At 46.4% G+C, this 16,295-nt stretch overlaps 1 protein-coding gene across 1 annotated transcript in view; it reads left to right on the top strand.

The window, feature by feature from the left end:
• zfhx4 (zinc finger homeobox 4) overlaps positions 1–14,819 on the top strand; it is a gene marked incomplete at its 5' end in the record, with an annotated part of 22,768 nt that extends 7,949 nt beyond the window's left edge. Inside the window, 5 exons of the mRNA XM_056584842.1 lie at positions 1,289–1,422; positions 2,901–3,101; positions 3,441–3,564; positions 3,761–9,178; positions 9,640–14,819. Of these exons, the coding sequence (XP_056440817.1) occupies positions 1,289–1,422; positions 2,901–3,101; positions 3,441–3,564; positions 3,761–9,178; positions 9,640–11,249 (7,487 nt within the window). The remainder of the gene's footprint in view (positions 1–1,288; positions 1,423–2,900; positions 3,102–3,440; positions 3,565–3,760; positions 9,179–9,639) is intronic.
• Positions 14,820–16,295: the final 1,476 nt, after the last annotated feature.

Raw genomic sequence — 16,295 nt, forward strand, 5'->3', positions numbered from 1 at the left:
AGGACTGAGGCTCACTTATTGCTTTGAGTGACCAGACGAGAAAGGGTGGAAGAGCGTGGGGTGGGGAGGCAGAGAGAGAGAGAGGGAGGGGGAGAGAGAAGGAGAGAGAGAGAGGGAGAGGAGAGAGAGAGGAAGTGAGGGAGAGAAAAAGGGGAGAAAGGGGAGAGGGAGAGGAGAGAGAGGGGGGGGGGGGGAGAGGGAAGGGAGAAAGAAAGAGAGAGGGAGAGAGAGGGGGGAGCGGCTATTGCTGTGTCTTTGTGTTGTTGCAGAGCTGGTAAATTGCAGTGGCAGACCATAGCGGGCCCTGCACCGCCTGTATCTTCAGATGAGGCTAATGAAAGATTTATCAGCGGCTGCAGCATTTACTAAATACAACCAGAGGCTGATCCCCCTCTGCACTGAGCCTTGCTGTTAACGTCACACACGCTCTCTCACACACACACACACACACACACACACACACACACACACACACACACACACACACACACACACATAAAACACATAAAACACACACACACAATACGCTACACAGCTGCTGCCACCGTACCACCGGCCGTGACCAAGCCGTGGAAATGTTGCATCCTCCGACCGACACAGAAGTTGTTTAGACGGCTGGGGAAATGTATATGAACTAATGAAGTGTATAATATTACCATAACATTTAATGTATGTCTTGCTGTGATAATGAGTCTGCATGAGGGTTTTTTTTTCCTTCCCCATTTCACATGTCCGTGGGGCAGAGGGAAAGAGGGGAAAAAAGCGTCGGTGGCGGTGCATGTGGAAGTAGATGAGAATAATACAGCAGGGCATGTTTCGTACGCAGGCCTGTGGTGTCTCTCTGTCGTGTCGTGGTGTCATTTTCATTTTTCAGCCCTGCTTAATATTAATTGGATAAGACTTGCCTTACCGTTAAGTAACAGCGGGTTTGAGTCAAGATTGAGTTTTTGATTGGTTTTGGTTTTCTACCATACCACGTTAGGAAATGTTGAAGCTAAATAAAGATTTTAAATCAATCAATGTCCCCCTTTTCTTTTGGATTGTTAATTAATCCTGGTGCTCCTCATACAGAATGTATGAACCCAAGGGCACTAAGGACGACAGCTTGAAACCCGTTTGTTTGTTCGTTATGTTATGTTCTAACAAATGTATCCTGAATAGTTCATCCCCATCTCGACTGTAAACAGATGTACGAACAACGCACAAACTGTGAATATAAATTACGCCAGCATACATTCTCATTCTCACTGTACTCTTTTTTTTTTCCCCCTGTCTCCGCCTATTGTAGGAGTGAACGCCATGTCTAAAGAGGTGACAGCCAGTAACGCCCTGTCCAAGCGCTCCCTCATGCCCGACCGCCAGGTTGACAGCCCACCCAAGAGGCCCAAGTCCAACGAGGCAAAGATCTCCGTCAGCGAGCAGGTAAGGGTGACCTCGTGGCTGTCTACGTGCCTGACATAAAACACATAATGTCCGGTGTAAAGGAAGCTGAGGAAGGTTTATTAATAAGGTTACCACTTCCCACAGGCTTTTATTTAATAATACTCCTTTTTCTAATATTATGGGTCTTTTACTTTGGACGGAAATAGGTAGCTTGCACTTTACTATTATCTGGCTACTTTTATCCCACTACTATGGTGTGAACTTCTTGGGGGGGGGGGGGACAAAGCCTGGGCAGGAAAACACCAGGAAAGGAGGGGGGAGAGGGGAGTTACGCCTTGTTTTATGTTTTTGTTACGGAGATATTGTACCGCAGAATAAAAAACTAATTTGCGCGAGTGGATGAAGCCTTCACAAGGCGGGTTTAATTAGCGTATTACCACAGTAGCCAGGCTACACAGTGTTGATTCGAAACCTTCAAAGACACTTTTGTTAAAGATTATTACTGCCGGGCTGAGTTTTGTATGCGCCAATTACACGCGACCAGAATCACCCCGCCTCAGCAACGTGTTTGGTCGAAACAAATATGAAAGCGAAAGAAAGTGAAATGCTTCCTCCTCCCTCACTAACAAACGAACAAAGCCCATCCCAACGACCACTATGCAGTGACCTCATGGCTAGAAGCTCACCGGTAGATAAGAGAAATGCCAGGCTAAGCATGTCGCATGTTGCTGGCGCCATTGATCCACCAATAGGGTACGCACAGCGTCTCCATTGACTGTGTGACAGGGCTTTTTAGCATCAAGCGGGCTCCCTCTTTGTGCTCTTAAGTGAAATACCTGCACTAGTCTTGCCCCCCTCCCCCCACCTACCCACCCCCACCGCTCCCCCTTTGCATCTCTTTAAATTATATGTGTTTTTAAATTAGATTATGAAGTATTAGCTTGTCTGCCGCTGGACCCCTGTGAGCAGGCAGGACTTAGTCATTTCAGAAATGGATTCCATTAAGACAGGTGGTGGCAGCTGTACGCGGGGGTACTCCCTCTAATGAGGGCGTAGGTGTACTTTTGGAGGGTGCACACCTTTGTCATCTTTAATTTACTGATTAGAATTTCCAAGGCAATCGCGGTTTTCTTTCTCGCCTTTTTATTTTTTTCGCTCGTAAAAATTGCATGAGTTGCAGGACTTAAATGAATTATATATGAAATAAGGTTGATCAACATTTCCCGTGATAAGTTGAAGGGGGGGAAGGGACACGGAGTGAAGAGTGGATTGCTAGCACCACACTAAAGGAGGAATATGTTAATATATTTTCCTTGATTCCTGTTTTGTCTATTCTCTATAAAAACGCAATGTCTAGAAAGCAAAGTTAAGACGGACGATACACTACTCTGTATAGACACCAAATGTTTACAACACACTTAGGCTTTCCCTGTATTATTATTATCATTATGATCGTTATTATATCTTGTGTTCTCCCTCTCTAATCCTCTCCCATTTTGCTTCCTGGCAATTTTCAGGTCCAGCAGTGTCCGTACTGCAATTACAGCAGCAAAGACGCCAACCGCATGCAGCTTCATGTGATGTCCCAGCACTCGATGCAGCCGGTGATCCGCTGCCCACTGTGCCAGGACGTCCTGAGCAACAAGATTCATCTGCAGCTGCATCTCACCCACCTGCACAGTGTGGCCCCAGACTGTGTGGAGAAACTGATCATGACCGTAAGTCAGTGGGTTTAGGAGAATGCAGTTTTAAGCTGGGTTGTTTTTTTAAATACATATTTATATATATATCGTGTTTCAAAACAAATCTAGGGCAATTCATCAAGCCTACCCAGTATTCCCTCAAGGTCAACTGTCTATAAAATAATTCACATGCATTTATATCGGTCTCCCTGGATGCAGCCTTCTACCCACAGGCTCTTGGAAAAACAAATTCTGACGCATGTGCTTTGCTTTAAGGGGTGGGAACACAAGGTTTCTCTGACCCGATGTTTCATTTTAGTTGCAAACGTTCCAATAGTCTGCATGTTAATTCAACATGTCCTTTGTTCTCTATAGGTGGTCGGACCTGACACAATGCCAACGCCAAACAATATAATGCATCCCGCTCCTGGACAAGAGAAGGCTCTTGCTTTGATGGACACCCTCCCTGCCCTCTCTGAGGGCCCCGGGAAGTCTCAAGGTAGCTGTCCTGTACTTCTTTGTGTACTGTTCCGTGCATAGACTTATCTTATTATTCATTTCATTCAGTTCATTTTAACAGAAATTGACCTCTAGTGAAGACAGTTTAAAGATATACATAATGTTAATATTTACATTGGGTTGTGCATGTTGCAAATATGTTCACATATTTTCCTATTTCTTCTGCTCTTTTTTAGGAAACAACTCAAAGGATGAACTGATGCTCACCCATGATAAAACTGAAATGGACCAGGCGGAAGAGCTGAAGCCCCCCAAGGAGGCCACTGAGGCCCCGGACTGGAAGAGGACCAGCGGGCACGGACACGAGAGCAAGTCCCCGGACAGCCTGCAGGACCATCTCAACGAGCTCCAACGGCTCCAGCAGCAGCAGCAGCAGCTCTCCGTCTCTGACCGGCACGTGTACAAGTATCGATGCAACCACTGCAGCCTGGCCTTCAAGACCATGCAGAAGCTTCAGATCCATTCCCAGTACCACGCCATCCGAGCCGCCACCATGTGCAGCCTTTGCCAGCGCAGCTTCAGAACCTTTATGGCCCTGAGGAAGCACTTGGAGAACGGCCACCCTGAGCTGAGCGAGGCGGAGGTCCAGCAGCTCATCGGAAGCCTGCCGGTGAACGGAGACATTACCGAGAGTGAAGCGAGGGCCTTGGAGGAAGCTCAGGCCTTCGAACACGACTTGGACAAAGACGACGAGATGGACCAAGAGGAGAAGCCCAGTCCTACAGGAAGTGACAGCAGCTCCTTGCTAGACGAAATGGGAGCAGAACCAAAACGTACCCTACCCTTTAGAAAGGGGCCAAACTTTACAATGGAGAAGTTTTTAGACCCTTCCCGACCCTACAAGTGCACAGTTTGCAAAGAGTCTTTTACTCAAAAGAATATACTGCTAGTCCACTATAATTCAGTTTCTCACCTGCACAAGCTAAAGAAGGTCCTGCAAGAAGCCTCAAGCCCAGTACCACAAGAAACAAGCAACAGCATTGACAACAAACCGTTCAAATGCAATATCTGCAACGTTGCCTACAGCCAAAGTTCAACCCTTGAGATTCACATGAGGTCCGTGCTACACCAGACCAAAGCCAGAACAGCCAAAAGCGAAAGCAGCAGCGGCATCTCCGGAACTAGTGGCCCAGTGCCAGCAAAGAGCCCAGCGCCATCCGCGCAAGGGTCCAGCAACAACCAAGACAGTGCTAGGAGTGGAACACCTTCTGCCAACAAAGAAAACTCAGTGGAAGCCAAAGAAAGTAACAGCAGCAGCAACAGCAACGCGAAACAAAGCACGACTACTGATCACGTCTCGGCTCAGGCGAGCAGTCACCAGACCGCTCAGTCCAATGCCCAGCTACAGATGCAGCTCCAGCACGAGCTCCAGCAGCAGGCTGCCTTCTTCCAGCCTCAGTTCCTTAACCCGGCATTCTTCCCCCATTTCCCCATGACTCCAGAGTCACTGCTGCAGTTCCAACAGCCCCAGTTCCTCTTCCCCTTTTACATCCCGGGAGCAGAGTTCAACCTTAGCCCAGAGATGGCGCTACACTCTGCAGCTGCGTTTGGCATGCCTGGCCTCACTGGATCGTTCCTGGAGGACTTGAAGCAGCAGATGCAGCAGCAGCACGTGATGCAGCAGGCTCAGCAACAGGCTCAGCAACAGCAGCAGCAGCAACAGCAGCAGCAACAACAGCAGCAGCAGCAGCAGCATCAACAGCAGCAACAAGCCAACCAGAATCACCTTCAGCAGCAGAAGAACCTGCAGATGCAGAACCACAAAACCAAAATGGAGCCTAGCGCTGTGTCTGTATCTGACATCCAAATGTCCAGGGAGGCAGAAGAGCACCATGAGAAACATGAGGGCAGAGCAAAGACAGACAACGGAGGCGAGGCAGTCAATGATGGAGGAAAAGACAGCAAAGAGTCCAAAAAGTCCAAGTTCTCCGAGCCTTCAATTCCCCCCCCGCGTATCGTGTCAGGAGCTAGAGGAAACGCCGCCAAGGCCCTTTTGGAGAACTTTGGATTTGAACTTGTTATCCAGTACAATGAGAACAGACAGAAAAACCAGAGGAAGAACAAAGAAGGAGGTGAACAAGTGGAGATCAACAACGACAAGCTGGAGTGTGGCATGTGCGGGAAACTCTTCTCTAACATGCTGATTCTCAAAAGCCACCAGGAGCACGTTCACAGCCAATTTTTCCCCTATGTTGAGCTTGAGAAGTTTGCCCAGCAGTACAGAGAGGCTTATGACAAACTGTACCCCATTAACCCTGCTTCACCTGAGACTCCCCCACCACCACCTCCTCCTCCGCCACCACCACCTCCCGCCCCTGCACCGGTTACGGCTCCTCAGCCTCCACCGGCATCGATGAACAAACCACAAACCCCAGCGCCATCACCTGTACCTGTTCAACATCAGGTCTCACACCAGCCTTCCCACCAGGTGTCCCCACCCCAACCACCACCTCCTCCCCCGCCACCCCCTCCTCCCCCTCAACCCCAACAGGTGCAGCTCCAAGTGCCTATGGATATGCCCATGTTCTCCCCAATGATGATGCAGTCTGTTCAACACCCAGGCCTGACCCTCCAGATGCCTACTATGGAGTCGCTGACGTCTGATCTCACGCAGCTGTGTCAGCAGCAGCTGGGTCTTGACCCGAACTTCCTCCGCCAGTCCCAGTTCAAGCGTCCACGCACACGCATCACTGACGACCAACTGAAGATCCTCAGAGCTCATTTTGACATCAACAACTCTCCCAATGAAGAGCAAATTCAGGAGATGTCAGAGAAGTCCGGTCTGCCCCAGAAGGTCATCAAGCACTGGTTCCGTAACACCCTCTTCAAAGAGCGGCAGCGAAGCAAAGACTCACCGTACAACTTCAGTATCCCTCCCATGACTACATTGGAAGATATACGAATTGAACCGCAGATGAATGCGCTGGAATACTACAGAACGGAATCAGGAATGAACAAGAGGTCCTCCCGGACCCGGTTCACTGATTATCAACTGAGAGTGCTTCAAGATTTCTTTGACACCAATGCCTATCCTAAGGATGATGAGATCGAGCAGCTGTCTACTGTGCTCAACCTCCCAACTCGTGTTATAGTTGTGTGGTTTCAGAACGCCCGCCAAAAAGCCCGGAAGAGCTATGAGAACCAGGCGGATTGTAAGGACAATGAGAAGAAAGAGCTGACCAATGAGCGTTACATCAGAACCAGCAACATGCAGTACCAGTGTAAAAAGTGCAACATCGTGTTCCCACGTATCTTTGACCTTATCACCCACCAGAAAAAGCAGTGTTACAAGGATGAGGATGAGGAAGGCAGTGAGGAAATTCCCATTGTGGAATTCTTAGACACCCTAGAACCGGGACCGGCAAGGATGAAGCAAATGACTCCAGAGCCGCCCAAGCAGCTCCAGGCTACTATCACCAACTCTGGCTCAATCTCCCCTCTGATGCCGTCTCCCCGTCCCAGCATGGGGAAGACCTCCCCTAAGCCTGAGATGACCCCTGAGGTGAAACCCAAGCAGACTGAGAGCGCGCCCTCGCCAGTGGTGAAGACACTGTCAGAGCCAAGACCATCGAAGGCCTCGACACCTCAACCTCCGCCGCCGAAGCCAACCCAGTCGCAGATGTCAAGGCCCCATTCTCAACCGCAGTCAGCTGCAGTACCCTCAAGCTCCCTCTCACTGGCCCTGTCCTCACTGACCAACAGCCTCCCTCACCAGATGCTGCAGTACCAGTGTGATCAGTGTAAGATTGCATTCCCCAGCATGGAATTGTGGCAAGAACACCAGCATATGCATTTCCTCGCTGCTCAAAATCAATTTCTTCATTCCCAGTTTCTGGAAAGGCCGCTTGATATGCCCTATATGATATTTGACCCCAATAACCCACTGATGGCTAGCCAACTGTTGGCTGGAGGCCTCTCACAGATGCCTTCTCAAAGCAGTTCCGGCCCGTCCTCTACACTTGGTTCGGGGTCAATGAAAAGGAAACTTGACGAGAAGGAAGAAAATGCCAATGACAAAGACGGTGGGAACAGTAGTGAAGAACAACACAGAGACAAACGTCTGAGAACCACCATCACACCCGAACAACTGGAGGTTCTTTATGACAAATACCTACTGGACTCTAACCCAACCCGAAAGATGCTGGACCATATTGCTAGGGAGGTGGGTCTCAAGAAGAGAGTTGTGCAAGTCTGGTTCCAGAACACCCGTGCCAGGGAGAGAAAAGGGCAGTTCAGAGCGATTGGGCCCTCCCAGTCCCACAAGAAATGCCCCTTTTGCAGAGCACTATTTAAGGCAAAATCAGCCCTCGATAGTCACATACGCTCTCGACACTGGCATGAGGCTAAACAGGCAGGCTTCAGTTTGCCCCCAAGCCCAATGATGAATCAAGACAATGAAAGAGGCGAAAGCCCAAATAAGTACAACTTCTTTGAATACCCCCAACTCCCTACTAAGACGGAGCCAAGTGACTATGAGCTGCCGGCCGCGTCCTCCACTCCCGTCAAACCAACTGAAACACAGTTAAAAAACTTCTCCAGCCCTTCATCCTTGCGAGCAGAACCTTGTGATGAAACTGACGGGCCCAATATGATTTCTGCCGAGGCCTCCTCTTATGACCTTAACAAGATGGACTTTGATGAGACCTCGTCGATAAATACCGCCATGAGCGACGTCACCACTGGAGACGAGGGAAACAACAATGAAGTTGAAAACCTAACGGCCAATGGCAGCGACAAGCTGGGAGACAGCAAAAGCAATGCTGCCCCGAGCTCCAATGGCGATGATGACCGCTTCCAGTTCAGCATGGTGAGCCCTGCTCTCAGCTTCTGTGCAAAAGACTACGACTCTTACTTTAACTCCACGGATGATATGGACGAACTGAACGACAGGAGCGAATGCTCCAGCTTGACTGACCCCAGCTCCCCTAGTCCATTTGGAGGGTCAAACCCCTTCAAGTCAGGAAAAGGAAGTTGCAGCGGGGACAGACCAGGCCACAAACGTTTCAGGACCCAGATGAGTAACCTGCAACTGAAGGTTCTCAAGGCCTGCTTCAGCGACTACCGCACTCCGACCATGCAGGAGTGCGAGATGCTCGGCAATGAGATCGGACTTCCCAAGCGCGTGGTCCAGGTGTGGTTCCAGAACGCCCGCGCTAAAGAGAAGAAGTTCAAGATAAACATCGGAAAGCCATTCATGATAAGTCAAGGGTCACCGGAGGGGCCTCGGCCCGAGTGTACCCTGTGTTGCGTGAAGTACACCGCACGGATGTCGGTGCGTGACCACATCTTCTCCAAACAGCACATTGCCAAAGTGCAAGAAACCCTGGGGAACCAGGTGGACAGAGAAAAGGACTACCTAGCCCCGACCACTGTCCGTCAGCTGATGGCACAGCAGGAGCTGGACCGTATGAAGAAGGTTGGCGACGGACTCACTTTGCCTGGCCAGCAGAAGCAGATGACGGTGGACAACAACAATGCACTTCATGGCCTCAGCCTGCCCTCCAGCTACCCAGGAATATCTGGCCTACCCCCAGTCCTGCTTCCTGGAGTGAACGGGCCCTCATCGCTTCCTGTCTTTCCTCCCAACACCCCCGGTGAGTTGGTATGACAAACGGTAGAAAAGACTAGCTTTATAGACTGTGCTTTAACGTGCACAAAAAACAAAGACTATTTTATTTTACTCTACTACTATCCATTCCGTTATCACAAAGCTGTTTTTTCTAAGAACAATGTTGTAATGACGTGCATTATGCTCAACCAGTGTATTTATGAGGGAGCAAATGTATTTATATTATTGTTTTTGTTTGTGTTTGATCTTCCCCTTATTGTACTTTTGGTATATTTCTATTCTCATTTCGGCATAGAGAAATGACTATAAAGCATATTTGACCGTTTTGATCCATAACAAAATAAAAATAAATAATAGCTATATCAAGTCAATCAATCTAAAAAAAAAAACCTAGTCTAGTCATGCAAAAAAATAAGTTTACATAGTGATTTGGATTGAATATTTGAATACTGAACATTTCCATATCTATATACCACTGTATTTCAGCTTTAGCGTCTCCCGGTGCTGGCATGCTTGGGTTCCCTACACCAGCCACTCCCTCTCCTGCCATGTCTCTCAGCACTACCCCAACCAAGACTCTTCTGCAGACTCCTCCTCCTCCTCCTCCACCACCACCTCCACCTCCTCCTCCTCCTGTTCCCTCCACACCCCTGGCAGCAGTTAATCACACAGAGCAGCACGGTAAAGAATCCGAGAGAGACCACGGCACCAAGAAGCCGGGAGACAGGCCCACGCAGACGAAGAACAAAGAGCGAGAGAACGAGGGTGGCTCGCAGCGCCCGGAGACCCCCAGCATGGCCAAGAAGAGGGAGAGGATGAGCGCCGCGGCGGCGAAGCAGAGCGAGGCGTCGCTGGACATGGCTCAGCTGCAGGCACTGCAGAACGCCCTGGCGGCCAGTGACCCCAGCTCCTTCCTGGGGAACCAGTTCCTGCCCTATTTCCTTCCCGGGTTCTCCAACTGCTTCTCGCCGCAGATGCCGAGAGGGGTCCAAGGGGGCGGCTACTTCCCGCCGCTGTGCGGAATGGAAAACCTGTTTCCGTACGGCCCGGCCGCGATGCCGCAGGCTGCCATGGCCGCCGGCCTGTCCCCCACGGCGCTGCTGCAGCAGTACCAGCAGTACCAGCAGTCCCTCCAGGATTCACTGCAGAAGCAGCAGCAGCAGCAGCAGAAGCAGCTCGAGCAGCACCAGAAGCAGCAGCAGCAGCAGCACCACCACCACCAGAAGCAGCAGAAACCAACCCCTGTGAAGACAGCCCAGAGTGTGCAGAGCACCCCAGCCAGCAGCTCCTTCAAACCAAAAGTAGAAGCAATGGAGACTAAGGATGACACCAACAAAGGCTCTTCAACAGAAAGCACAAAGGAAGAACCGAAAATAGATACCAAAAGTACCGCCGATTTTCCAGATGCTTTTATAGTACCGTCCGTCAAGCATGAGTTTATATGCAGGAAGTGCCAGATGATTTTCGCTGACGAAGATTCCGTGGTACGTCACCAGAAGTCCTTCTGTTACTTCGGACATGCGTTTACCGACCCGCAAGAGACGGTGCTTCGAAAGGCAGTGAGCAAGTACACCTGTGTCGCCTGCAACGTGGTTGTTAATGGGAACGAAGCACTTGGCCAACACCTTCAGTCGAGCATGCACAAAGAGAAAACAATCAAACAAGCAATGAGAAATGCCAAAGAGCATACTAGATTATTACCTCACTCTGTCTGCTCCCCTACTCCTAACACCACATCTACCTCGCAGTCTGCAGCTTCTTCTAATAACACCTTTCCTCATCTCTCTCGCTTGTCCATGAAGTCCTGGCCAAATGTCCTGTTCCAGGCCACCACAGCCCGGAAAGCTGCTTCCTCTTCCTCCCCGTCTGCCTCTCCTCCCCCTCCCCTTTCCTCACCTTCAACGGTTACCTCAACTTCCTGCAGCACCTCAGGGGTTCCAACCTCACTACCCACCGAGAGTTGTTCAGACGAGTCTGACAATGAGCTAAGCCAGAAGCTGGAGGACTTAGATAACGCGTTGGAGGTCAAGGCTAAGCCAACCTCTGGCCTAGACGCGAGCTTCAGTAGTATAAGAATGGATATGTTCAGTGTGTAGGAGTGGAAAAAAAAGGATCCCTTGCTTATAGAAAAAAATAAGACTTTTTAAACTGCAGTTCCAAAGTTTCTCTTAACCCAAAAAATTACAGTACCAAATGATTGACTCAGGATTGTTTTTCCCATATTGATATGCTGGCAAGATATTGATTGATTTTTGTTATGGACAGAACTGTTGGAGATGCTTGACTGAGCTTATATTGTATACAAAAACATGGAGTAGGAAAAAAATCCCACAGGCTCCCCTGGGGGGGCTTGTTTCAAGCCAAAAACTCTCACGATAGCAAATTGCACCTCAGCTGGATTGTTTTCCAAATGCTAGCATGTACTGTATGGGATGACGATCCAGAACCCTCAAAGAGAATCTCTCTTAGTTTAGATAGGTGTAATTCAGTAGCTTTAAATTCTCAGGTCAGAACATAACATTTCTCATTTGTTAAAGCAGCAAGCCTGGGTACACCTGGCTTATAACCAAAACATGTCAAGCTTTATCTGACGCATTTCCTTGATGTGTATAGAGTACCAAGAGACAATATAACTGTTACAATGGACGATGTGCATATCCTTTTAGTTTTTGACCTACAAAGACAGTATGGTTTTGCCACTGAGGGAATTTAGAAAGGTGACGTAAATGTGTATGATGCCCCTGTGTTTGCCAGTTTGTATTACAACAAACTGTATCTATTTCCCGCCCCCCCGCCCCAGCCCCCTTTTTTTCTTGTAGAGTATACTAATCTGTGCCAACTCTTACCTTCTCACCTTACCTCTGCTCACACCCTTTTCTGAAGAGGTAATAATTCTAGTTTTGATAGACTCTTGAGGATTATGTGAATATAACATGTTTCATTTGTGAATTGCTGTACTGTTAAGGTACCTGCTTGTGTCTGGACTATAGTGCACTTATTTTGTCTTTTTTTTTTAATTATTGTTTGGGTAGAACATTTGTTAATTTAATAGTTTTTTTGTTTTTTTTTCCTGTTTGTGTGTATGTATTTTTCAGTTATAATTATTATTTGTGTCTATTGCAGCAGCATATTGGTCCATTTGTTACAGGATTGATACCGAACTATAGACCTATTTAACAATTGGTACATCCATGAAAGTAGTACTGTATACTTGAAACTGTAAAGGTACAAGTTGGTCATGATAAAAAAAGAAAAAAAAAAGGTATGAATATTTGCTCCAAGATTGCAAATATGCTGCTTTAAAAAGGGGGACAACGGCATTTGTTTTGTATTGTTAAACATGTTCACGTGCTTGTAGTACTCAACAACACAACAGTGTTATACCTGTACCCTGCATTCAGTGCATAGGTCGCGATCATCCCACCAATTCTCCAGGCACTTCTGCTGATCTACCATTCAAGTCAATGTCCGGATTTTTCCGCTTCTAGTGATTTTCAGCATTTCAAAGTATTACCTAACAAAATTTGCTGCTACTGTGTTTTAGTAGGATATATATATTTTCTTTTCTTTCCCTTTTTTTTTTTTTTGCTTGCCATAAAACTCATCATTATCCAGTCAAAAATACTGATCCATGAATTGCTTTGCTTAGCTCTTTTTTATTTTATTTTAATTTTAATTTGCTGTGGAACTAAGAATGTGAAAGCTGTCAAAGGGTGTTCAATTTTTTACGAATCACTTTCTAGTTTGGTAATTAAACCAATGTGATTCATTCCAAAGTAACAGAAGGCTATTTGTATGAAAGAAAAAGGCTTGTGAACAAAGGAAGCTAAGCTGTTGTACATATTCGTAGTTGGCTGTGCATGGTACAAATTTATTAATATGAAGAAATGCAAAAATGTATTGCTTTTGGTATTTCCTATTCTGAGATGAGCAAGTAGCATGTAATGCAACTGTTTGACAGGTTAAATCAAATCATGCTTAGTTATTGTTTCAAACGATGAAATCAACATTTCCTCCTATGTTTTATTATTGTACAGGTGTTTTTTTTTATTTGTTCAAAGTTTAAAACAAAATATCATTTTTTTTTAATCTCTGTGTGAGCTTTTTAAATGTTCTTATTTGAAATTTTTAGTATTTTAACATTTTACTTTAATTCTGAAGACACTTTTCGATTGTGTTTCATAAGAGACATCCTGGCCTACCAAGGTGCAATTCTGCCATTGTACAAACATAAGCGACTGTCCTAATTCCAAAGGCTTTCACAACTCTGGCTTTTTGCCTTTCCCCCCCACTCTGTGGCTCAGCATCGAAAAGACTGAACTGTCGTGGCTAGCATCATGGGCTAAGATGCTAGCATTTGACAGGACGCTTCCCACACACAAGGACTGGTCAAAGCTAACAAACCAACAAAAAGGATGGTCCACAATATAACTGTACATAGATATTGCAACTGCACAGCAGCCAAAAAGAGAAAAAACAAAAAAACAAACTTTAAAAAAAAATGGATGGATTGTTTCATGTTTATGGGGACAGCCTTCAAAAGGTTGAAAATTGGAGTTCTTCTGGATGTCAAAGGGATTTTCACGGCGCAATCTTATCCTACACAATATGTACTCTTCAACATCTGGGTTACATAGGAAATGCACCCTGAGGTTTTAATAAGAAGAAGCCCCTATGGCTAAAACTTTAAATAAACTAAACCAAAAATGTTATTGATGTTTTATATATAGAGGGTAGTCGCATTAGTTTTTGTTACTGTACTGTTTGAGGTCTCAACTGTACCGTATCACGGTAATAACATGGTTTTGAAACCTTTTTTTTTATTTTGTCACAGACCTGTTGTCATAGTTGAAATGACGTTTATTGTAGATGGTATTTGAACAACTTCTGGAAATAGTTCATCAAGTATGTTTGTTGCTCATTGTTGTGATACATTAAAAACTGTATCTGCAAACCGCGTTGGCTTCATTATGTTTCTCCTTATTTCCATTATCCTTCTCCTCCGATGCACTAATCATTATCTCATTTTTTATCGTTGTTGTTATGACTACACATACATCATCATCCTAGCACTTCATTCAAAAAGTCAACAAGAACAGTTCAGACTCTTTATTCCATTCTCTAACTATCAATAAATGAAACACCCAAAATTCATAGAGAAGCATACCTCTCATAGGCAGGTCTTTACTTTGTATATCTATTTGAATGAAAAATATCGACTTCTAACCCCAGAATAGGTAGAAGGCTTTTATATATTTTTCTTCAGATAATTAAATTAAATGTTTCAGAGATAAACGTAATATTAGACATCAATTGTGTTAAGGACAAAGGAACGTGGGATTCATTTAACGATTCTACTATCTTGAACATTATTTTGTTGTATCACAAAAGGGAACTTGGTGACATTGTTTTCATTATTATTTATCCCATGATATCTGCCGATCTTAAAGGGACTACATTTCAGCTCAGCTTTTGGCAGAATCAAATTTATTATTGTGCCTTTTTCCATAGTTTCATTTTAGACATATTTAGGATTATTTTTTGATCTTCTTTCATATTTCTTTCATCAGCGTGCATTGGTTCCCTTCACCCATACATTTAATCAAGACGGAAGCTTTTACATTGTAGGGGGTGTTGTCGAAATATTCAATCTTAGTGCTTTACATTCTGACACTTATTTTATATTTGATTCACTTTCCATTTTTAAGGTTTGATTAAACATCTACCATTTTGAGGTATATATATATATATATATATATAACATCTATCATTCAGAGGTATATATATATATATATTACTGGTAAATAGATGGTAGATATATTTTTATAAATACATCTATAGATATAGCTGTGAACTAATGCATATTCCATGATGCTTGTGACCTTTATAATTTATTCTCTCTGGTCTCTCCTTAATACAATGGGCCCGCGTCTATAAATAAGCAATAAAGTCCGGGGACGAATGGTGGACACCGTAATGGGAAAAAGGTGTGCGTGACGGGTTTCCCCCCCCTCCAGCGGCCCAGAGAAACACCACCAGCGGGCGTGACTTACCAAACAGAGCAGAAGGCTCATTTCTGTATCAATACTAAATTAGCCGTTCACTTTAAATGCAAAGAAAATGATGATGCTTCATCGTCCACCACGGGTCCCCCCCAACCCCCCACACACCCTTATACCTCACCCTTAAAAATCCCATTAAAAAGAGGGAGGGGGGAGATATACACGCGCACACACACACACACACACACACACACACGGGGATGGAGGGGTAACCTTTGATATGCTGCGGGGTCAGACGGCTGCTGCCACATTATAAAATTGCACATCAGAACTCGGCGTGACACAATACATCACGTCCTGCCAGCCCATGGGGTTGGTCAGCAGTGTCAGGGTCACGGAGGAACCTGACATTCACAAGTCATTAAACTCGCCCTAATGAAATCTCAAGTGGGGGGTAAAAGAGAAGCGGGAGGCTGCGTGGTGGGTGGGTGGGGGGGGGGGGGGGGGGCTCTTTATTATTATATATATTTTTTACACTCTGGCCTTTTGTTGTTCTCCTCGACACATTTGAGACGGGCGGTGGCGGAGGGAAATATCGAGGTACATCATCACAATTTCCCCCCCCCCCCCCCCCACCAACATGACACTCACAAACACACACACACACACACCACATCAAACACAACACACACAACACAACAGACACACACTCGTCTTTACTTGAGAGTGAAGCCCCTCCGCGCCCTTGAAGACATGTCCTCTGTTTCTTTTTTACAGGCCCCAGCTTCTTTCTGCTGAATAGCCCTTTCTTGGTGTCCCCCCCGCGTCCCCCCCCCCCACCCCCCGGTCGCCCATCCCCCTCTTTTAAAGTGTGGACGGTTGTCAACGTAGTCAACGTGGCAGAGGTCTTCCCCCCCACCCTCCCCCTTCCATATTATGGGATTGAATTGCGTTTGACCTTTGGAGAGGGTGGGGGCGAACAATGGCTGAAGGCATTTTCATTTTTTAGGCCTTCTCAGCAACGAGGAGAACTGTTTCCACTTTATCTCCCTCTCTCTTTCTTTCTGTTCATTGTGGTTCACTTGGCAATTCATTAGCGCGCTGGCTAAATGGGTGGTGCTGTGTGCGGGCTGCCTGTAA

Source organism: Gadus chalcogrammus, chromosome 23, assembly GCF_026213295.1.
Source record: "Gadus chalcogrammus isolate NIFS_2021 chromosome 23, NIFS_Gcha_1.0, whole genome shotgun sequence".
NCBI lineage: Eukaryota > Metazoa > Chordata > Actinopteri > Gadiformes > Gadidae > Gadus > Gadus chalcogrammus.